Here is a 24,732-nt window from a genome sequence, read left to right as displayed (position 1 = left end):
GGTTTGGTGTACAGACCCTTGGGATACCCTTATGGCACCCATGGGTGGGGGTACAACCCTGTACTTCTAGTGTATGTTTTTGGGCACCTGTGTGTGGCCCACAGAGCAGGGTATGGGTTGGTGGCAGCTCCATGCTAAATTTGACAGGCAGGTGCTCTGAGAATCCTCTATTTTGGCATACCCAGGCTCTGCCATTGGAATCAGTTGATTCCTGATAGGAGACAAAATGGCCCCTGTGGCCTCTTGCTTTCTATTGCCTGTTACCTTGTTTTTCCCAAGGCCCTGGGACGCTCCGACTCTGTTCCTTCCCCCTGACTGGCTGTTGGGTGGAAGTTCCATATATGGTATTGTGGGGGAGTCCAGGCTAGACTGGCTGGAGCCTCCCCAGTGACTGTATGTTGTGGGTACACCCTGTGGGTGGGACCTGGGTGAATGGAATGTGTGACCAATATGCACTTCTTGTTATGGGTGTCTGGTATGTGACACAAAGACTGAGACAGCCCTGCCCGAAACTGGTATGAACAGTGAAGCCGACGCGAGTGACTACTTCCCTTGTCAAATAATAATGGGATTCGACCCAATACATTTTTCGTGAATAAGAAGTCAGTGAGCCCCAGTGTGGTTCAACAGATTAGCCCTAATTTGAAAAAGGCTGTCAGTGGCCGAAACACGTGTAATATTATAAGGGCAACTTTTTTGAGAAAAGATAATAAAATACATTTACAATCACCTTAAATAAGGTGCAATGTCCTGGATCTTCTTTTATGCTTTTGCATATTCTCTACTATTTTTGATGGGTTTTTTTGTGGCTTACCGTCGGTCCAGTGATTTGCGACAGATCATTGAATGTCAGTAATAGAGGGGTTATTGATCCCTGTTTACACTTTGGATCTTTTTGCACTTAATTAAGGTCGAAGAAGTCGCCCAACAGACCACCTGTAACCTTAAGCCCAGCTTTTTTGTCTTTATTATTGGTATGAATGCAGTGTGGAGTGCTGAATGGCTGGGTACTTGTCCCAATACACATTCCTTGTTGGGAGTGTCTGAGAGGGAGGAGAATGGCCTGAATGCCTTGTGAGCCTGATTGGCTGCCTGCCTGCTGAATGCCCTTCTGAGTGATTGGTTGCCTGAGTGTGACCCAGCAGAATGAAAGAGTCGAAACAGTATATCTGGGGGCCTTTCACTGCTAGAAATCGTTCAGAAGCTGAAGTCGAAACTGATGCTTGATCTCGAAGCCGAGCACGAAGAAGGTGGACTGCTGTTACCTTCACCGCAATCTGAAAGCTGCAGTGTTGTGGAGACTGATCCGAGAGAGGACCTGGCTAGGAGACCTATTCCCAAGCTACAAGGGAACATCATGCACCGATAACCTTCGCCGAAGCTCCCTGGAAGTCAGACCCTATGACAGGCTGCCGACCGGAGACGGGGACCACCGAGGAGAACGAACAGACGCACCGGACATCCCGTCCACTGTCGACCAGGGTTTGCAGGTTTGCTATAACCGCTGGAGGCCCGTCGAAGCCGTGTTGCCCAGAAGCGGGGACCGATTGACGCGTGCCGCCGACGACCGGAGCCGCAATGCTCCATTGATTAAGACATTCAAATACAAGGACTCTCTCGCCAGCACCGCCGATCGCTTTGTCCCGCCGGAAAAAGTCGAAGCTGCTGACGCGCCGAGGAGAATCCGCCGGTGGCTTTCCCGCCACCCGAAGGCCGCAGAGACGCCAGACGATTGGATGCCCTGGCTGGGCCAAAGTTCTTCAATTACTTTTTGCGGAAACAAACCATCGTCGGCGAGGTGCACTGCACGCCTCGTCTTTGCAGGACGTCCATGAGAGATCGTCGACGAGCACCGCCAGGACAGAAGCTGCTGCCTCGACGCCATCGAACCTTTCCATAGACGACGCGATGCCAAGGTTCACCTTCTTCGAGGTCTAGCGACGATCCGTGGCTCCTACTTTAACGGGGGACAATCAAGAAGGATCCATTGACGCCTCATCGAAGAACTCTGCTAATTCCAGGTACATTTAGGGTGGTAGAACTATTCAGAAGGAAATAAGATTCATTGAACAATATATGGACTGGGCTTGTGATATATCTTTATTTACATGTTGCCCAGGTGGGGGGATCCTCACACAGAACTGTGTCTAGGTAAAGGGGCCAGTATTCTACCTAACCAACCGCCTTTCCTCCTAGGTCTATTGTTGGCTCACCTCATTAACTGATTTGTATGACATTTGAACCGAGTACAGTTGATGCATTTTAAAGGAACCACATAGAAACTGTATATATTTGCCATTTTAGATTAACTGAAGCACAAAGTGTGTTATTGTGAATATAATATAACCCTTATTTATATAAAGACTGTTTTCACGAAGTGTGTGGACATTCCTTTGTGGGTGCTTGGGGACTACACTGTACTTAAGAACCAGCCTGCATCACCTCCTGAGAGCTAGGCCTCGATTGCTCGCCCGCGTTTTACCAAATAGAGAATCTTGGCTGGGGTCCTCTGTGCCTCTCCTCTACCATATAGATAGCAGGAGATCAGACACCCCCCTCCAGTCTTTACACTGATCAGAGTAGAAGGGAACATAACTAGAATCAAATGCCAGAAAGGGTTTGCACTACAACATTGAGGGAGTAAACAGAGGTAGAGTAAAACTAACAAGTATCAGTTTGCCATAATAAAAAACAAAATAAAGGATTTTACACAGTACTAACGCACCACGAAACCCACAAAATGTTGGTGGGTCTTTAAAACAGCGGAACAAAATTTGCCAACCTTTTCATCAAAAACCTCATTGGTAGCAACAGTCAAAAATACTACACTGAAATAACTAAAAGACAGATCATCATTGAACAGAAACATTAAAGACATTAAGGACAACTAGCACTTTAGCAAATATTGAAACAATTCAAGGAAGGCTATCACTCAGTGACTGTTCTGGACTAGGTCGATTACTGTAATTCAATCCCCAAATCAGCATTTTCATCCCAACACAAACGTTACATATAATGATGGGAAAATATCTGTACACATTTAAAAAGCAAGAAAAATAGAAATACAAGAAGAGGAACACACTAAAACTTACAGAACTTAAAATGCATGTGCTTAGGCATGGTAGGGTGCGTATAAAAAAAAAACAAGCCTCAAACTGCCAAGTTTGGCTTCTAAAGGGGTTAAGAAAATCTAATGTTTTAATAATTTAATTTATTTTTTGTTCATGAAAACATTACCAGGTGAATTTGATAGTTGGGATTAGCAGGAGGCCCTCAATATTTTAAACACGGATTTGAAATAACCTCTAGGAACAAACCCAATCCCATAGACCAGTAGAATGGAAGTTATAGCTCTATTTTACAGATGTAAGCAATCCCCCAAGCCAATTTTTACAGCTTAGGCAATAAGGGAATAGTCCAAACGCACACTAGTTATTCATTTTGCAGGAGTTAGTCAGCCAACACCTGCAGAAGACTACATAAAGCATAATAATAGATGAATGCTCTGTTAAGTAAAACACTGGAATGAATTAAGCAGCACTAGAGAACAATGAATTTGAATTAATCAGCTGAGTAGAACTTAGCAGCTTCAGCATGTGTCTGGGAGGGAGACTAACAAAGTCCACACAATATTAGACTAACCGGATTTTCTGAAATCGATTTTTGCAAAGTTCATCTATAACATGCATTACTGCCAAGCAACCTGGCATTCGGTCATTTCCATATCAACAAATAAATTGCAGGTTTATCTCTGAAGATAATTTTTTACTGAAAGTCAACAACCAATATTTCCCTGTGCCTAAAGTTACTTGTTGCAAATGCGAGGTGTGGAAAGAACATTGTTTATGACACGTGACTCAAGTAAACACCTCCAATTCTTCCTCTAAATCTATGAGGTTTGGGGTCTTGAGGTTGGTTCTTGGGTTAGGTGGAACCTTTGTTCACAAAAGAAGGCGCCCCTAGAAAGGAGAACTATTCTCTGTGGCAGTAACTGGCCATTTGAATCCTCACACAATGCCATCAGTGCTGAGAAAATCTTTAGAGTGCTTGCTTATGGTTGTGGTCTTTCTATTAGGCACAAATCCAAAGAAGTGGCCAAAGGGAACATTAAGACTATGGAACTTAAAACATTTCACACAGTGGGCAGGTCTTCCTGTGTTGTGAAAATGAGAATCAAACTGTAAATGTTGTACAGTGAGACACATTCTAGTAGGCAGAGCTCCACATGAGCTGGAAGCTATGAAGGGTGGGGGCTTGTAAACTATGTTGAAGGGGCTACTGCCAACCTTACCATATCCATGACAGAATTTACAGACTGCCTTAGTGGGAAGTTAAGATTTTGGGTTTGCTACATAGAATATTTTGGCTCTCGCCCACCGAACTAGGAGCTGTAGAAGGGCTAATCTATCAAAGCTCTGTCAGAAGCTTAAAGGTGCTCCCAGTTATGGGGAGGGTTCGATAACCTTCTGAATACAAGCACCAAATTCCCGAGCACATACAATAATTGCGCTTGGAAAACAAGTTTATTGTAACAACGCATACGTAGTATTTAAACATAGATGTTTCCAGGGATAACACCTTAATGCCTGAAAAATAGAAAACCCAGAACAAAAATGTAGCACAATACTCTTAGGTTCTTCTGGGAACAAAGTAATTGAAGACATTTACAACTGATGAACACATTGGCCTACCAGAGCAAGTGCTGGAAGGTGTTGATTATTTATTCGCAGAAAGTAGCCACCACCTTGCTAAACAAGGAGCTGCTGTGTAAAAAACTGAACACAGATCATCTGCAACCACTGGAAGGATTTCAAAAGGATGTATAAACTGAGATTGCCAGGAAACCACTCTGTATTGCCACATATTATAGCATCTTTATACATTTTGAATTAGCATCTGCAACCTGGGCAAGTCTTAAATATCAGTATCTGTGTAGCTAATCGTACTTTAACCAAGTAAAACCAGGTTATGCATTAAACAGTCAACATACCATTTTACAAAATGGTCTAGCCAGACCAAGGAAAATGGATTGCATGTCAGCTTTAAGGCTCACCATATTTGAGGTGCAGACAGCTGCATTTATAATAAGCAAACTGAATTTCAAGCTCTCATTATAGCTAGATGTGTACTACTATGAAAATGTATCCAGGGCCTTAACATACATAATTTGAGAGTACATATCAGATCCCAACTAGATGGTGAAGAGAGGGTCTTGGACAGCAGATGTGTTTAAAGGAACAGACTGTAGTAAGCCCACTTTGCCCAGTTAATGTTTGCCGATGGTATACCTTGCAAAGAAGGCTAGTCACTATGTTTAACCAGCTTAAATCCAAATAGCCCAGATTGTGCAAGTGTTATTGGACAAATGCTACAGTAAAGCACTCAACTGGCACACTGCAGCCACTTTTTGTAGTCGGATCATGTTTACTGTACTATGTTTGCAGGTTCGGCTAAGAAGGTATAAAGCATGCAGGATACATGTAGAGAAGAAAAAATGGACTTAAAAATCGATTGATTATAAATCAAACTAATAGGTGCATTTCTGATGTCTAGAAAACATACAATATGAAGGTACTTACATTGATCATTGTTTTAATGTTTTTAAAATGATACAAGCAAAAGGTGAATTTGCTATAACAAAGCAATTAGCAATGAGGATTTGGTTGGGCATTTCAAGTTTTCAAAGTAACTAGAGTGCATTCCCCCAATTGGATAATTAGTAGCAGTAACAGAAAACCTTACCCTGAGGGGTTGGAGGCTGAATCAGCTGAGAGGCTGTCTGCAAGACAGGTTCAGTAGCAGAGAAGTCTCCCAGGGCGGAATTTAGAAAGTTCTCAACAGAGGCAGGGATAGCTGCAGACGGAGGAGGGAAGACACTAGGCAAGGATGGAGGTGTTGAGGCAACAGGTGTGGTTGGAGATGGAGGAGTAGCTTGAGATCCAGAGGATGAGAAAGGTAGAAAAGAAGGAAGTGGAGGAGGTGGCGGTGGGGGAGCAGACGTTGAGGTAGAAGATGAAGTTTGATAAGCTGTTGAATCATGTAATCCATTTGATGTAGTGGGAGACTGAGCCATTTGGGATAACTTGCTGGGTACTGAAATGGGCAAAACGGGTCTTGGACCAGTAGCTTTGCCTGGAGGACTGCTAATCATGACTGGAGGAGAAGGAGGAAGGGGTGCAAAGTTCTGAGCAGACCAGGCAATAGGCTTCATGGGAGGAGGAGGTGGTGGTGGAGGGGCAGCATTTACAGGAGAAGGCGGTTGCGAGTTTTTTGTAACAGGACGGGGGACAGTTGCATAATGGGGAAGAACAGGATGGAAGGCTGACCCCAAAGATGTAGCAAAGCGTGATGCAGAGTGTCTCAGCGGAGGTGTCGGAGGTGTAGAATTGGGTGTTACAGAGGTTATTATGGCATAGTCAGGATTAGAATCTGTGCAGAGATTTGATACTGGTGTTGAAATGGCTTTAGCATATGATGGAGGAGGCACTGAGGGAGGCTGGCAACTGGCGTAGTCAGGAAGTGATGCACTATATAATGAGTTGTCGAAAGATGGAACTGGGTAGACAGATGGAATGCAGCCACATACAGGATAAAAAGGAGAAGAGAAAGAGAAAAGGGAGCTAATGAAGCAACAAAACCAGCATTCCCAACAAAACGTATAAATTAATGCTTTCGTTAGTACAAGAGGATTAGGTCCAAATAACATTCAGTAAGGAAACTTATTATGCATTAATTCCTACTGGCTAGCAAAATAATGATAAATACATTACTTACTATTTATCTGCATTCTTGATCCACCTTATCACCATTACACTGAGCCTCAGTCACAGCAGCATAACTGAAAGATGCTGTCAAAAAATCCTTTCGTGATGACTACAGCTAAAGAGGCTTAGCACAAGCCAAGCCCCTAAACCAAAGTGCCTCAACTCGTACTGCATGTACTTGAAATGTGTAAATTGTACCCTATAAATCTATGGGCATGTCCAGGCTTAACATTAAATAAAAATCCAGGGATCTAGGCCAAATCAAGACACTAGAGAAATCTAAAGTATGTGCACAAGAGTTTTCAGAAAAACCTGAAATTGTGCCTTGGCATTTAAGTGACTTATAATGAGTGTGAGCAATTGTACCTGGGAATGTTTTAGAAAGCAAGCGAACCAGCCAGGATAATACAAAGTTAGTTGCCTGTAACACCTTTTTTAAGCCTGCGTACTTGATAAACATTTTGTTTTTCTTCTACCTGCTGGAAGGAGCCAAGAACATTCCGTAAACCTTTGTGATTATCCGAGTGTTCTAAACAGCTGAATTACAATCACATGGTGCCTATACTATCATTACAACCTGCTCTCCATTGGAGTATTGTTTGCTATGGTTCTCCGTGTTTTGATTGACCTCTTTTTAAACGTGTGAATTTTCTTTGTGCACTTGGGCAGCAAATCTGATATATTTTTTTAATTGAAGGGGTTTCTCCTCCCATACTACTCTAGCCCACACTAGCGCCCTTCAGCCCCGACTCCACAGAGAAATATAAATGTATGCGTTTATGTAATTGGTCGGTTTCAAATAAAAGTGCACAAAGTGTACACTTTTTAAAAGAAGACTACGAAAACGCGTGTTAAGGTGTGCTATATAAATGTAATTTTCACGTGCCCATGAGGACTGTTAATTGTTTCTCTGAACTCCTTGCTTTACATAACATTTCAGCGTGGGTGGGAGCACAGTTTTGTTGCCAACTCCTCTAAGTAGACCGCAATGCAGTTTTATTTTCAATTGCTTTTATATTATTGTTCATCTTTTCTATTTCAGGTCTTGACTTAACATTCAGTTGCAGCTGCTGAAGTCAACTATTTAAAGCTTTACAGTCTATCAGGAGCTGGCCGCAACTACAAAGGCCCACGACGAGGCCTGCTGCATCTTTTCCTCACTTCTTACATCAACTCCAGGGAAGGAGCTACGCTTCGGGAGGTGCTGGAGCACTCTCCCCACATTCTTACCATCTCCAGGAGCACACTACTTTGAAATGGGTAACAGACCTGGCTCCATGAATATGAATCTGGGTGGGCCAGGTTTGTGATCAGGGTGGCCCAATTTCCATTGGGAGTAGGAGTACCCTAAACAAAGTGCTGATATTAATCCAGATTTCCGAGATCCGTGATTCAGTAATAAATGCCTTCCCAGATCCAGAAAAATGCATTTGCAGAGCTCTATAAAATACAGTACAAAGCAAAAGAGATTCAAGGAAAATAGTGTTGCAACATCAATTTACCTATATTCCCTTGTCATCTGTTCTTCCCTTTCTATTATAACCACTTCTCCACCTTTCACCCCCAGTCACCTTGCATCATCTCCCCCTGACCACCAATCCCATTTATCTCAACTCCCAACTACACCCCAAATCCCTCACCATGTCTTTCTTGGCCTGGCTGGGGAGAATCAAGGGTGATGCTTCCTCCTCTGCGAGGGCTCAGGAGCAAGACAACAGTGTTTCTTCCATCTCAGATGGTGTACTCTCAACAATGCCTCCCTGAACACTGCGGCTACTCCTAGTACGCCTTGGGGGAGGTGCCTGTGGTTCTGCCACCATGTTGTGAAAGGCACCCACCTTCCAGTAAACTGAAGAAAGGAATAGGACACTGTTTCTTACAAAATTAAATTTTGAAGCACAGTTCAGTGCACAAGAGTGCTAGCATACAGGGAAGAGAGCCAGGGTCAAGAGGCTGATGGTACAGGTTTAGGGTTTTGAGTCTTCCTGATATCGCTCCCGGTGGGGCTTGGCAGGGAGAAGGGGCCCTCGCTCCCCTCCCACTTCCCTATACGTCATTGTCTGCTACATACTGTTTACTTACTGATTATTATATGCACTTGTCCATTAGGGCTTTTTGTTTGATGTGTTTACTTTGATTTTCTATTGAATTCAACCATTTTGTTCAATAAAAGTGGCCTGATATTTTCAAAGAAAGATGTGTGTGTTCTTGGCAGGTCCTGACACATACGCTGCCCATCTCTTATCCCATGAGTGGAACCTTTCTTAAATAGGTTGTACTGTGAACTGGATCACTTCTAGGGGCACCTTATGTTGGCAGGTAAGGCACAGTGTGATTAAATGATTTGCCCAGGATCACATACTTTGGTTAAGTAGTAAAGCCAGAATTTGAGCCTATGCATCTTCAAGCTCAAGTTGGTACAAATTTGTGTTTAAGTTTGGTTTTGCATACCTAAAATAATACTCTATTTTATACAGATTACTTTAAAAAGTCACACGATAAACCAACCTGACCAGGTATGCATCATTGCGGAAATGTGTTAATGAAAAACGGGAGTCATTTTGTTTTTAACCTTTAATTGCACAGAGGGGACCACTTGTGTATGAAGTTTTTTGCACAAGGGCCCCTCCATGCAATTTCAAGTGTTTCCACCAAGTACTGGAAAAGTAAAGAATAAAACACTGGCAAATATCGCCTTTGATCTTCAATTTTCTACTACGTGTCTGGACAAGTAAATCCCTCCCACTATTAATGATTGTGGGAGCCATCCACAATGGTTTCTTTTGGAATCTGCATGCTTTTACCAGGTGTGAAAATCAGTCTGATTCCATAGGAATCCATCCGTTTTCCGCCAAACATGAAAATACATGCTGGTGAAAAAGCAACCAGATTGGGCAGGGGACCTGTAAGAGCAGGCAAACTTGTTATGTCCGATCTGCTTTCCAACTTCCACTGCCAAATCATCCTCCGGCGCATAAAAAGTGTCAAATGCTTTTAGCACAACCTTTCCACTCCTCTTGACTTGGAAATAAAAATGGCCCCCTATAATTGTAGCTTTATTTTACTCATCCTGAATGGAAGCCTACAAGCTCCAGCATAGAAATTAATGAGGATTTACAAAAAATCTCTACATGGTCTTTGTTTCACACAGCTTGTTCTGTATCACCTTAATTTCTCATCACCGAACAATCACACTTTTTATAATTTTAAGAAAAATGTGCCACAGCCATGGTCACTGCCAGTTACCTTTTCCATCTATAATCACTTCCTGTTGTAAATAATCTGCCTCTGAGACACATTAAAAAGATAAGACCTCACTGGGAGGACTTTTGCAGCACTGTTTGATGGGTTAAAGGTAGAGCAGGAAGAAGGGACATGGCCAGTTGTCCCTTGTCCAAATGTGAATTCCACCTCCGATTGCACCCTTTAGGAAATATTTAAATACTGTATTTTTGTTTTAAAAGATGTTCATATTTTATATTTTGCCAGCAACATTATAGGAAACACCCTCGCTCTTGTGTTATTTTCCAAGTGTTAATGATTCATTTTCTGAGAGGCAACGGTTTAGTGAGGGTGGGAGCAATCCTCCCATTGCCCTCCCACAATCAGTGATGGAGTCCCACAGCAAATAATTTCTATTTCCGGCACTGCCTAAACACCCAGCACGCAGGATTTTCATTATACTTTCCAAACAAGACCCACAATCCACATGATGTATTTTGTTTGCATGCAAACACTTAAGTTACTCAAAAAGTATGAGGTTATCAATTCAGTACTTATCAGAAAAATATGCATTATATATAGGTCGCAACCCCACTGGTAAGCACTCTTGAGAAGATCTGAATGTGGTCCATACTTGCCATCCTAGCCTCGTCATTTTCAGGTAGGGGCCTTTTTGGATCAACTCAGTGAGGTGCAGCTTTTTTCCCTAGGCATAGCAAACAAGACACCCACATCCGGGCATACACACTTTTACTTTGAGAGACAAACTGAAGCCAAACGCATTGGTGAAGCCCGTGTGTGGGGTCAAGGGCATTGTGAACTGCTGTTTTTCGCTGTTTTCCGCTGGTTGCAGGAGCATAAGAGACAGCCCTAATCATCGTTAATCCAGCACGGCCGTGCGAACAACCAGGAGGAGCTGCAGCAATCGAGCCGGCATCTACAGCATTCAACCCCCAGTCAGGCGCGGGGTGAAGCGCGGGCAGAAAAGGGAAGGACGGTACCTCTGTATCCACACTCCTCAGGACCGAACTTGCTGGAAAGATACTAACGCAGCATTGGCATGCGGAGTCAGTGCAGAGTCTAAGGAGCTGTCGGAGCTGAGTGCTGTTTGCTCAGTCTGTCTACACTGTCCTATACTGCTGTGGGCATGCCTGCATTCTACAAAGACTCGACTCCCCCGCGGCGGTCCATGGAATTAGTAGACGAATTCCCTTCACTTTTCCTAACTGAACTGCTCTACTATGCGAGACAGCCTGAAGGATGTCTCATTTTCAAAAACCTGCACACAAAGAAGGCTTGAAGCTGCGTCGGCTATGGAAAATGACTGGTAGTGGCCGGGATCTCACGGCCTCCTCCCTGTCTTGTGTGTCCCGCTAAATCCATCACCTGCCTATTCAAACCCGGCAACTACACTCGTACAACAAGTGCGTGCCAACAAGGAGGGAGGCGAGATGTACGAATGACATTGCACTTACATCTAATGATGGCATCTGTTTAACTGAGGCACAACCTGACCCCAATGTGCCCCCGCCCCTTGTAGCAATGGATGTTGGTGTGGTCTGTACGCGTCCGGTGGCAGAGATTGCGGGGGGGGGGAGCGGGTCAGTGCGATTGCCCCTTTGGCGCCCACTAAATTCGGCGAACTTATTGACGCTGCCAGCTATGCGGCACCGGTTGCCGGCGAAGTACAAGTCGCAAGCAACATGCTGATTTTCCCAAGCGGCGACCGAGGGCTTTCCGTGTCCGCAAGCACTGTGAGACAGCTTCTGAGCGTCCCCACACAAGGTCTGGAGGAGGTACCTGACATAACAAGTTGCAGCGACCTGAACCTAGAACCAACTAAAAACGCAAGCCTAGGGTCACCTCGAAGCCGCTTTTATAGTGCTGTGGACACCATGGGCAGTTTAGAAGAAATACCGCCTTTCATTTGCGCAGCTGTCCCTTGTGGTGGAGCAGATGGCGGCTCTGTTAGTTATGACGAGGTTCCCGTGTTCTGTCCCCCACTGGCACGTGTCACAAGTAGCGGAGAGGGTATCCCAGATGGCCTTTGGCCACAAACTGCTAGGACTGACCTCTCCACTGCTGAAACTTCACTTGGCCTCGAGAGAAAAAAACTCTATGGAGGTTGTCAACAAACTGTTAGCAGACCTCAATCGTATTAACAAGGAAAGAACAATACAAGAGTGCATCAAACGGAGGGACGGCCACACAGGCTGTGCAGGATCTGGAAAAGGGGAGGTCAGGTGGTGAAAACGGGACCCCCCCTAAGCAATCACAGTCCCAACCTCCTAGGGCTAAAAGCTTAATTAAACGTAGGAGACCCGATGAGAGCATTTCGCCCAGCATTAGATGCTCGCAGAACAAAAAGGTCAAAATGTCTACCACCTGCTCAAAAAATTCCCTGACCTCACCACCGGAACAAGGCACCATTGACACGCGCTTGTCGACAAGCGACTACATCTCTGATCAAGTCTCATCAGATTCCTCGCTAATGGAACGTCCATTCCCGAAGATCAGACGCCCAGTAAACCACAGGAGAAGAGGCTCGTGGCACGGAGGCACTGAATCGGGTGCAACGGGAGCCGTCCAACAAACGAAAGACCTACAGGCGCTGATAATGTCCTCCATGTCTATATCCATCACCCCATTTATTAAATTGTACGAGAAGAACCTCAATGAGAACATCAAAGACCTTTTGTCTGTAGTGGTGATGATGACCAGTACTCTACGGAGAGTGGAAAATGAGAACACGTACTGCAAGGAAGCACTTCAGGAGATGCACAAGGCTGCGGTCTGGGCTTTTGCAGCCATTACGGACCACGCCAAAAACGCAAACGCAGACAAAAAGCCATTGGCTGAGGTAGCAAAAGAAGCTCTGAACCTTTTCCAACAAAAAAGGGAGCAAGCTGGCGCCGCTGTTGAAACCGACTGCACAAAATGCCAATTTACGTCATCTCCTGACAGGGCTCGTACCCTCAACAGCCACGGGGTCACTGTCGTGACTAATAAATCCGAGAGCGAAGCAAGGCTGTTTAGGGGCACAGAGGCCCCCCCTAAAAGATGTGGATGCTGCACTGGTGCAGGCAGTTGTCTCTCTTCCGGCTCAGAAGACCGTCAACGCAACTCCTCACTCTGATCCTGGCCTGTCCTTTGCAAATACAGCAGAGGAAGGAAGCGCCTCCCCACAAAAACCACAGAGTGCAATAAGCGTGGAAGAAACAGCCCAGCAGTGGGTTCACTATGGCTGTAAAGGAGTCGCAGGCTGCTGCCAACTTAGCCTTACAAAATCCACAAACTGCCTCAACCTCAATGGCAACCTTCAACCAGGAGCTGCCTGCACAAGAAATATTACCAGTAAAACGGGCCGGTCCAGGCAACCCGACCGCCCATTACGACATTTTTAAGGACTCGGCGGACACTCATAAAGTGGCCACCCCTAAAGATCAAGTACCAAGTGGGCCTGTAAAAAACCAAAAACTTACCAGCAAGGAAATGACGCGGGAATGACTCGAAAATTCCTGTGCAATATCAAAACAGTGAACGTAACTGTAAACGGCGCCATCACCAAAGACAAATTCTTTGAAAGAAGGCAGCCTGCAAAAGCCGCCAAAGCGGTGGTAACGGAACCAGAGAGGTCCTATACCTGTATTAGTGATGTCTCCGATGACCTGATGAATGCATCTACATACGAAGATGAAGAAGAGACTGACACTGTCTCTAACCCAGCTTCTGCACAGCTTATTCCTGTGACGCCAATAGGCCTACTTCCTCAAGACGCCCAGGTAGAAAACAACCCATTCCTGGGTGCCGGCAAGTCACCAATCATTCCATCGCTGAAAGCCACAAACGAGGGGCTCAGCGCCGAAGCCCACCCAAAGAAAGCGGCACGATCGTGTCAACTGATCCAACCACTGCTCTTGCCTCAACCAGCAAAAGCCACTCAGGAGTTGCAATTTCTGACTCTGGCTGCCAAACGAACACTGCTGGTAGCAAAGCTCAGTTCTGCCTGTGTATCGCTAAGCGAGAAAGCGGCCACTGCCAACCTGACAGGCAGCATCAAGCTGATTACCAACGGTCGGACATTGCTCCGGACACCCAATGCCTCACTAAGCAAGTACAAACAAGACAATAGATCGACTCAATCCCCATGCAGCCAGCCAAGGACCCTACCAGACACACGGAATAATACTTCGAACCGCCAAATCCCAAACGTGAAAGGGAGAAAGCCACAAATTAATTTGCCTCAAGCCCTGCATCGTCTTACTTTAGAACGCATTGAATCCTCGGACGATCTAATCCTAAATCGTTACAACGTACTATGGCTGTGTCATCTGATCCCAAGTCTAAGAGCTATCGAATCAGAGGACCTGAAGATCGGTGAATTTCTCAATGAAAAGGAAAAACAACGCTGTGATACTGCACCTACAGTCCAAACTTATAGCTGGAGCATTGCTAGACGTCGGACCGGTGCTGATGTCACTGGGGTTTGACATATCTAAAGTAGACTAAAGCTTTCGGCCCAAAGTGCCTAAGGTCCACTCCTGTAGCACAACAGATCCCGCAGTAAGTCGAGTCCAGTCTCAGGAAACTGAACTAAGAGCATCTGCAGTGTCGGTACAGGCACCTGTGACCACAAATCTTCCCACCGCTGACTCTTTGGAGTCACCATATACGGGGTAACCTATAAGGATAACAGTTAACGGAGGGGAGAGCTCACTTGCCACAAGAGATGACAAACTAAAAGCCAAAGTGTCTCACAAGGAGGATGGCTGGTCTTGGCTGGCGGCAACCCTAAACACGGACTTGATCAATTAACGCCAGGCATCGGAGGACCTCAGCACTTGTACTGTGGGCTCCTGGAACACTAGAGGCTTTACTCACCTGTTTGTAACTGTTACACTCACTTGGCTCCCACAGGGGTGTCAATCTGAACTGGACAGCTGCGGTCTCCACCAAAGTGACGCATAGTGCCGAGATGACAGACTGGACTGGCCCACCTAGCTTCGTTTGCTTGGCCCGTAGGAATACTCTTCTGCAAATGGAGAAAGGGAATTAACCACCAGTGGAGTTGAGCGTTAACCCCCCCCTCCTCCCCCACTCCCGCTGTTCTCCCCACTGATCACCTTTGATGTCGCCTCTTATAGTCTCACCTAAATGTTTGGAAAGATGAGCTCTCCATCCTGCATGGAGCGCAGGGGCGTGTAGATAACCACTTGCTTCACTGGCTCGAAGGAATTGGTGAGTTCCAGAACTATATTGACTCTGAGATTCCCGGCAAGACGCCGTAAGTATGTAGTTCGTAAGAGTTCAAATGTATGACTTTCACTCTTGTCCGATTCCTTGCAGGTTGCAGCTTGACCCTAGCGAAGAGTTCCTCGTGGCAACCAGTAATATTCAGGTAAGGATTTGTATTATCCAACACAGTTCGATACAATAATGTCAATATGTAACCTGTTGCTTTCTCCCTTATTCAGGTGCTGAGATAAAGTATGAAGTCTCGGGGAATAATGCCTCCGGCGGTAAAATCAGGTAAGTATTGTGGTGAGGAGGTTTCCCCTTGTTTGTCCCTTTGTTTCACCTTGCTGTCCTTTTGTTTCCCCTTAGGGGCCGGGGTTCGGCGAGGATGCAGTGGAAGCTGCGCCGACCCGTGAAGAGGAATAGTACCCCCGGTGGTAAAATCAGGTAAGTCTATGGGGGGTAACTAATATTGCCTCTGTGTATTCCCTTGGCTCACCTTGCTGTTCTCGTCTTCCCCTTAGGTGCCGTAGTGCGGCGGGAACATGCAGAAGGATGCGGTGGAATGTGAAGATGCTGCGAAGGCCGGTGAGTTCAGCGCGGCGCTGCAGCAGAAGAGGCGACGCGCATAAAATAACTTCTTTCTTCCAGCTCAAAGGCGCGATGGATCGGGAATTCAGGTAAAGATCAAAGGTATTGCTCTTGTTCTAACTTTTTCTCCTTCTTTCTCCCTTTTTCTAGGAGCTCCAGACTCGAAGTGGGCGTGGCAGAAGACTGGATGCAGACTTGCTGGCGTGGTGAGCGTTTGCTGGATGCAGAATAATGCGAAGCGTGTGCTGCTCTTCGGGCGTGGTTTAAATAGTCTCCAAAGTAGTCCCAGGTAAGTAATCCTCCCCAGCCCCAAAATAGTCCCTAGGTAAAGTAGTCCCTTCCAAGCCTCTTTTGGCTTGGAGCTCTTGCAGCATGGTCTGCATCAGGTAAGTTTTAATCTATGAGCCTGGCGCCTGTGGCGCCAGGACTGACTCCATATGAGCCTGGCGCCATAGACGCCAGGACTGCACCCAAATAGCCCCTAGCAGGGGTTGTTGGGCTTGCTTGGAATAACTTGATGCCTGCTTCTGGGGTTTGCTGGTCTTGGTCTGGGTCCCCGGGGGTAGGCATCATGACAGTAACACCGTTGGCAACCAAGTTACACCTCTTGTGTCTACAGGAGACATGGCTGCGTGAAAGGCCACTCCTAGAAGGGTTTGAAATAGCAATCAACCCAGCGATTAGGCAACAAAAGTGCAGACCTATAGCCGGTTTGCTGCTGGCCATCAGAAAAGCGTCAGGATTCAGGATACTGAACTACATGGACTTAACACCACTCATTCAGGTGTCCACAAACGGCGTCCCACAGAAAGACAAGACCACGGGCTCACGCCTACATATCATCAATGTATATTGGAATCATATGTCGAAAGATGCAACGGCATTCATTGACCAAGTAACAGCGGTGATTGACGATTTATTTGAAAAGGAACACCCGCTGGTTTTGATTATATGCGGTGACCTCAACATCGTATGCATTCCAAGCACAGAATCTTGTGGCAGTAAGAAAAGTCACTTAGAACAAACAGCGTTCCAATGGTGCTTGGAAATGGATCTACACAAGCTGTCGATGCTAAATGGCAATACCCCGGCTGACATCCCGGCCTAGCCAACGTGGAGACGGCTTGATCAAAATTCGGTCATCGACTATATATTTGTCTCCGAAAATATCCATAAGAGAGCCTTGCACCAAGATGTCCTCAAAATTAACCACAGTGACCATGACATGGTACAACTCACAATTAACAACTATAACTCCGGCGTCCAAGAGAGCTGGCCGTATGTGGCGAATAAGGGCTCTAGCAGGATTCGCCTAAACTTCTTGACACTGAAGTATCAGTCATTAAAGTAAAATTCGAGATGAACACACTGGGCCTGGAATACCAACAGCTCTTGTCCCAATTCGAAGAACGCAAGCACACTCTAAAGCACGTCGCGCTACGACCAAAACATAAATTTGACGTGACCGTTCTCCAACGGAAAAGATCTATGAGACAACAAATAAGGAAACTAAAAGGTCTAAACTACGAAACCATGAGAGAGAGCAAAAGTGTGATCAAGCAAAAATACAAGAACTGGCTTAAAACACATGCGGCCACTATGCTCCAAAATGATTGAGGACATGATGACAAAAATGGAAGGAAAAAACTCAGCTGAGTATTGGAAACTGATAAACAATAGCCTGGCACCTCAACACGCTTTACAGGCCAACGCAGTCACAGAAAGAATGGGCAGAGTTTTACACAACCCTTTTCTGGAAAGACGCAGTAACTGTAGACTGTGAATCCATAGCCGTAAAACAATGGGACCTCGTGTTTGAGAGAGAAGACATCTTACTGGCAATCAAAAACGTGCGTGAATCCAGAGCTCCAGGGCCCGACGGATTAACAAACTATACGATCAAGCGTAACCCGGTCCTATGGGCAGACTTCTGCGTCACTCTATTCAGCAGAATTGTCAAGAGTCGCACCACCCCTAAGTCATGGAAGAGCGCTGTGGTGGTCCCAATCTTTAAAAAGGGGGACTGAACCAACAAAAAACTATAGGCCCATGGCGCTCCTTGACGTTCTGGGGAAGATCTACGCCACCCTACTCCAACAAAATCTCATGAAATGGGCCAAAGACTCCAACCATGTAGACCCAAGACAAGCGGGGTTTGTAAGAGGGGTTTGGTTGCGGCTTACATCTGCTCTTACTGAACTTATTAAAGATGGAAGCTATCAGATCGAACTCAAAGACCTACTTGGCACTGATAGACCTCTCCCACGCTTTCGACAGTATCAACAGGGAGATGCTGTGGAAAAAATTGACCATGTGGAATTGTCCTCCTAGTTTAGTGGATGAAATCCGGGAATTACACACAGACACTTCCATCAAAATCAGACTAGACATGAAGGGGACGTTGTCCGCACCAATCAACACATATAAGGGTGTGAAACAAGGCTGCCCTTTAGCAGCAATTATTTTTAACTTGTTCATCTCAGATGTAAAAGAGGCATTTCATGGTTCAACCACGTTTCCTCCAAAAATTCACGGCTCCCCCGTTGACTACTTAGTTTATGCTGATGACCTTATCCTAGCAGATCAGACCCCGATAGGTTTGCAGCGTAAACTGAACCTCATGGATGCCTACATAACACAGAACGGGCTTCACATTAACAAACAAAAATGTGAAATTCTAATCCTGGAGAGATTATCAGGTCCAAGCGGGAAAAGAAAGAAGTTGAACTGGTACCTTGCCAAGGCTCAAATTCAGATCGTAAAAAACACCACTTACCTAGGCATGAGGATCAGTGCAAGCAGGAATGATGCAGCATGGGCTAAAGTGGCCAAAAGTAAGTGTCGTCAGTTGGCGTATCAAGCCTCACTGATTAACAAAAAATTTGGAAAGTTCTCGTTAAAACCAATCATCATATTTTTTCAGCAAAAAGTCGTCCCTGCTCTAATCTACGGAGGGGAAAATGGCTTTGGGTGTACGAGCGACCAGTGGAGCTCACTCGAAAACATTTTCTGGACCAGAGTGTTACATCTTCTGAAAGGTACTTCAACTGTCTGTATACGGTATGAACTGTGCCTCATTTCAATTCACGCAAGAGTATCATGGAACTTACTGAGCTTGTTTCGAAAAAACATGCTGAAGGTTCCAGCTGCCCAAATTCATATTTTGCATAAACCTGACACAAAGAATACACCATCCTCTCCAAATGGAACCGCCTCTGTCAAGACCTGCTAAAAGAGTTTGACATCATTCTGTTGTTAATAGAAAACCCAGATATGGCAAAGAGGAAGATCTGGAGGCAAGACTGGATTAACACCTGTGGCTTAAGACTCAAATCAAAACTGATGCACGAGGTTCCAGGAGAAGCAAAAGCTTATGGTCAACGACACACCTACTCTCTACATGCGTTTTAGACTGAACATATTGCCACCGAAAGAACGTTTAGGTACTTGGTCTAAGCACGCCGAAATTGATCTCAAGTGCAGTTTCTGTAATAACGCCAAAGAAACTCTAAAACATCTGATGATGTCATGTATGGAATTGCAACAGCAAAGAGGACTTAATTTTTGTTCACTGATCGACACCCATCAAACAAGGAGTACTGAGGAGTGGTGAAGTGTCCTTTTTGAAGGGTCTGACAGAGCAGTACTGTTTGCTCTGATAAACCACCTTCAAGTGCTAAAAGGAACAAGTTACTTACCTGTAACGTTTGTTCTCCAGCATGGATTCACATGCTCATGAATATACCCCGTCGTCAGGCTGGGAATCCTTGGTAAAGAAAAGATCATTATCAGTTTCGTTTCTGATCTGTCTTTCTTAGTAGTAACCAATCCCTGATCTCTGGGTCATACTGCCCCCAGCCAATGACTGCCCTCTCCCTAAGCCCCGCCTCTGGCAGCCATCCTCAGATTTGGTAGCACGCAAAGTGGCAGTATGACCAAGTGAAGAGCCACAGAGGGGTGGGCGGGAGGATTCGCATGTGAATCCATGCCAGACCCATGCTGGAGAACAACAGTTACATGTAAGTAACTTGTTCCTTCTCCAGCATGGGGTCTGGCATGGATTCACATGCTCATGAATATAAAAATACATAGCAGTACGCACATGCAAAACCACGGGAGGTGGCAAAGCTCAACATTAAGCATTACATCCAAAACTCAACATTAAGCAATTCTTACCTCCTCACCAGGCTCACCTTAGGCGAACAGGTTGCGCAGCACTGCTTGGCCGACCCTGGACTCGTCCCTGGAGTCCCGATCGACGTAGTAGAATCTCGTGAAGGTGTGCATCGACCTCCACGTAGCAGCCCTGCAGATGTCCAGCAGGGGCACACCAGACAGGAACGCCGTGGTAACAGCGATCGCTCTGGTCGAATGGGCTCTCGGACGGCCGGGCAGCGGTCGGTTCGCCAACCAGTGACAGTGTATGATGCAGCCAGAAAGCCATCAGGAAATGGAAGTCTTCGAGAGAGCCTTCCCTTGATTCACAGACCCAAAGTTCACAAACAGCTGTGACGTCTTCCCAAAACTATTTGTGCGGTCCACGTAGAACTTCAGCGCTCTAGCTACATCCAGCGAGTGCAAAGTTCTCTCGGCCGACGTCGAAGGAGACGGGAAGAAAACTGGTAACACCAAGGGCTCGTTGAGGTGGAAGTCTGACGGCACCTTGGGCATGAAGGAGGGGTGCGTCCTCAGCACCACCCTCGTGTCATGAAAAGTCAAGTATGGAGGCTTGCAAGATAGGGCCTGGATCTCTCCCACTCGTCGTGCGGAGGTGATGTCCACGAGGAATGCTGTCTTCCATGACAGGAACTTCAAAGGCGCCAAATGCATAGGCTCGAATGGGGCCCCCATGAGCCTGGTCAGCACCACATTAAGCTCCCACGTCGGGGCAGGAGCCTTCACCGGCGGGAACGATCGGAATAGTCCCTTCATAAATTCCTTCACCAGGCAATGAGACCACAAGGACGCCCGTCCCGTAGTCCTGGTATATCGGGAGATGGCAGCCAGATGTATTTTGATGGAGGCGTGAGCCAGTCCAGCTTTGGCCAGCGACAGTAGGTACGGCAGTACTTGAGGGGCCGTAATCCACAGAGGGTTAATCTTCAGTGCACGGCACCAGACAGAACCTCTTCCATTTATGACCGTAACACTTGAGAGTTGAGGACACCCTGGCTTTCGCAAGAACCTCTCTGCAGTCAGCCGGGATATCGTACCCTCCAAACTCTAGTGCTGCAGGAGCGAGGCCTGCAAGTTCAGCGACTCCGAGTCGTGATGAAGAATGGCGCCTCCTGCTCTGGAGAGAAGATCTGCGTCTGCCGGCAGCTTGACTGGTGGGGACGTTGACAAGTCCAGAAGATCCGGGAACCAGATCTGCCTCGGCCACGCCGGTGCGACGAGGATCATTCTGCACCTGGACTTCTTGAGCTGGTTGATGGGACGGAGCAGCAACGGCAACGGAGGGAACGCGTATAGAAACAGGCCGTCCCAATGGAACGAGAAAGCATTGCCCATGCTCCTCGGCTGCGGGAACCTGCTGGCGAACCTCTGGCACTTGGAGTTTGTCGCCGTCGCGACAAAGTCGATCCGGGTTTGCCCCATCGTCGAAAGAGCCGATCCACCTGGTCCTGACGTAGTTCCCACTCGTGGCATGAGCGCAGCTCCCTGCTGAGCGAGTCGGCAATGGTGTTTTTTATTCCTGCCAAGTGGAAGGGAACCAGAAATATCCCCTGGGCGACGGCCCAGTGCCACAGATCCTGGGCCTCCTTGGATAGGGCTAGGGATCTGGTGCCTCCCTGCTTCCGTATGTAGAACATTGTGGTGGTGTTGTCGGTGAAGATCCTCACCACCTTGTCCTTGAGGGACGGAAGGAACGACTTGAGAGCCCAGAACACTGCTCGAAGCTCCAGAATGTTGATGTGGAGAGACCTCTCCTCCGGGAGCCAAAGGCCTCTTGCGTGGAGATCTCCGGTGTGGGCCTCCGTCGTCAGTCTCCTGAAACGCCGGGGTCTGAAAGTCCGTGCCTGTAGTGAGGTGCGCGCGAGTACGCCACCATAGGATCGCCCAATTGAACTCCTCGTCGAGAGGGATCCTGTCTTCGAAGCAGCCCGTCGCCTGAAACCAGTGGGAGTCGAGGAACAAGTCTGCAAAGAGGTACAAGGTAGATGCATGAGGACATCATCCCGAGGAGGGACTTGATGGACCTCACCCTGGCCACGTCCGTGGCTAGCAGGCGCCGCACCTTGCCCAGAATGGCCTTCGTCCTCTCCTGACGGGCAGGCCAATTCCCCCACTGTATCGAGCTTCGCTCCCAGAAACAGTGCTACTTGCGACGGAACCAGATGGGATTTGGGGTTTGATGGCGAATTCCAGCTCCGTGAGCAGCTGGACGGTCCTCGCTGTGTGCTCGATGGAGTTCTCTTGTCCTTGCCCGGATTAGCCATTCGTCCAAGTAGGGGTAGACGTGGATCCCCTGCAGGCGCAGCAGCGCCACCACTAGTGTCAGGCACTTGGTGAATACCCTGGGTGCCGACTTTAATCCGAACGGCAGGGCTCTGAATTGGTAGTGGCATCCCTGAACCACGAACCTGAGAAACTGTGTCCTTTTAGAATGGGGATGTGGAAGTAAGCATCCTCCAGGTCCAACGAAGATAGGAAGTCGCCCTCCTCCAGCTGTCCCAGCACTGAAGGGTGTTGAAGGGTGATCATCCTGAATTTCTGCGCCTTGATGTACTTGTTTAACCGACACAGGTCCAGGATGGGGCGCCAGCCGCCTGTCTTCTTTCTGACGAGGAAGTACCTTGAGTACACTCCAGAGCCTCCTGGGGACGAGCTTGATGGCACCTTTCTTGAGCATCGCCATTACCTCCAACAGCAGTTGAGGGAGGTGATTCTCCTTCCTGGCCACGGGAGGAATGCGAGGACACTTCTTTTGGAATTCCAGCGAGTGCCCGTTGGCCAGGGTTGGTGGAGATGGACTCCCGCACGCTGACTAACTTCGTCAGCCGGCCTCCCACTGGGGTGCTTCGGTGGGGGCCCGACGCCACGGCCGGTTCAGTCTTGCTTGGAGGAGACCTTGCCGCCTTGGCCTCCTTGACGACGACGGGATCCCCCTTGCTTGCCACGACCTCTGTAGGCCTCCTGGGACGAGGAGCGGGCCGCCTGGCGGTATGCAGAAGAGCCACCGCTGGATCCCTTGGAGGCACCCCGTCTGCCTCCGGAGCTCCGAAAGGGCCGTCGTCGTTGAAGTACCCCTAGGGCCCGGGCCGTCTCTGAGTCGGTCTTGATGGCCTGGAGCGACTCGTCCACCGTCTTCCCAAAAAGGTTGTTGCCGTCGAACGGCATATCCAACACTCTGGTCTGGACGTCCTGACGAAAGTCCGTCACCTTGAGCCATCCTCGTTGTCTGAGGCAAACCCCGTTGCCCAGTTGGCGAAATCCAGTATCGGCAATGTCTGTTGCCACCGTTATTGCGCGATCCGACGCCACCTCTTCCTGCAGAATTTGTAGGGCCTCCGCCCTCTTGCCGTCCGGTAGGAAGTCTAGCAGGGGAGCTATCTTGAACCAAAGCTCCCTGACGTAGCGGGCCACGATCGCTAAGGCTTTGGCCGCCTTAATCGTCGTCGCCGCCGACATGACTCGTCGTCCCATGGAGTCCAACTTCTTGCCCTCGCTGTCCGGCGGGGAAGTGGAAGTTGAAGCCGCCGCACCCGCTGCTTTCTTCTTGGCCGCTGCTGAGACGACAGAGTCCGGTGTGGGCTTGGCCCTGAGGCACAAGGGGGTGTCATCAGGGACTCTGTACTTCTTCTCATACCTGTCCCTCTTGGCGAGTGTCGTGGAAGGATTCTTGAGGATAGCCAGCCCCTCGTCCCAGATGTCGACGAGCAATGGCACCGTGAGGTTAGTTTTCCACTTGGCCTCCCGACGTTGGTAAAGAAACCCTTCCTTTTTCTGTTCCTCCAGGCAGAGCTGGAGGAGCTCAGATGCCCTGGCTATCATGGCGTGAAAGGAGCCAATTTCGTCGGGTGGAGAAGCCCGAGCGGGGGAGGGGGTGAAGATGGGATGTCTGTTGTGTCATCGTCGTCGTCCGTCTCCGTCGTCGTATCCTCTCTAGGGTCCGGCGAGGGGGATGAGGGGTCCACAGGCCTCGCGGGCACGAAGGGAGGAGCGGGGTGGACTCTCCTCTGCTTGTTCGGAGGGCATCCCGATGGGCCTGGTTCTGGATCCTTCGTCGGGGTCGTGGTAACCTCGTCCTTATATCAGTACATAAGGATTGGATCGCCAACAAAATGGCCGCCGAGCTATCCCGGGGCTCAGGTAATGGCTGCGACGGACGGGATGGCTGCCCCACTGGGCCCTCTTCGTCGCCATTGTCGCTATCTTCGATGACATCAGTGGGAACCGTCCCCTGGGATTGAACCTTCTCGAACTTCTCGTTGAGGCCCTTCCCGGTTTCCACCAGATCCTCCCTCAGAGGCCGATTCCGAGTCTGTAATGGCCATCGCCCCCCCCCCCTCTTTTTCCGCCGGGGTCTTTACAGGGGTCTTAACGATGGGCTGGAAAGAGGATTCCCTCCGCGGTGGCAGGGATACTCTGGGCCCAGAGGCTGTTTCCACTGGCGTCTGAGCCGGCTTCGCCAGGGTCGCAGCGACCACTTCGATAGAGGCCTTTGCTGGCTAGATCAAAGCCCTCACCACCTTAGGTGTGTCCTGGGCCTTCGCCTTGGGGGGAGGGTCAGCGCTTCGCTCCCCCTCGGGTCCCTTCGAGATCGACCGGGGCCGCTCCAGCAGCTTACCCGGGTTCTCGGACTTCCTCTTCCCCGAACCAGAGCGCTGGCTCGTGGTTGAAAGTGCCGGGGAAGTCGCGCCCTGCCTGGGAGTCGAAGAGCCCGACCTTTCGGCGCTCCCGGTGCCCGCGGTGCTTG

The 24,732-nt window shown here is 48.0% G+C and overlaps 1 protein-coding gene across 3 annotated transcripts in view; it reads right to left on the bottom strand.

The window, feature by feature from the left end:
- ENAH (ENAH actin regulator) overlaps positions 1-24,732 on the bottom strand; it is a 1,361,004-nt gene that overhangs the window by 309,998 nt on the left and 1,026,274 nt on the right. For 2 of the 3 annotated variants that reach the window (XM_069608701.1, XM_069608702.1), the window contains one exon: positions 5,743-6,555. The exons of the other annotated variant lie outside the window; for it this stretch is intronic. In XM_069608701.1, coding sequence (XP_069464802.1) covers positions 5,743-6,555 — 813 coding nt within the window. The remainder of the gene's footprint in view (positions 1-5,742; positions 6,556-24,732) is intronic. 3 annotated transcript variants of the gene reach the window in all.

Source organism: Ambystoma mexicanum, chromosome 4q (assembly GCF_040938575.1).
Source record: "Ambystoma mexicanum isolate Mex_15411 chromosome 4q, UKY_AmexF1_1, whole genome shotgun sequence".
Taxonomy (NCBI): domain Eukaryota; kingdom Metazoa; phylum Chordata; class Amphibia; order Caudata; family Ambystomatidae; genus Ambystoma; species Ambystoma mexicanum.
Note: the sequence above shows the minus strand (reverse complement) of the source record. Positions and strands in the feature narration are given on the sequence as shown.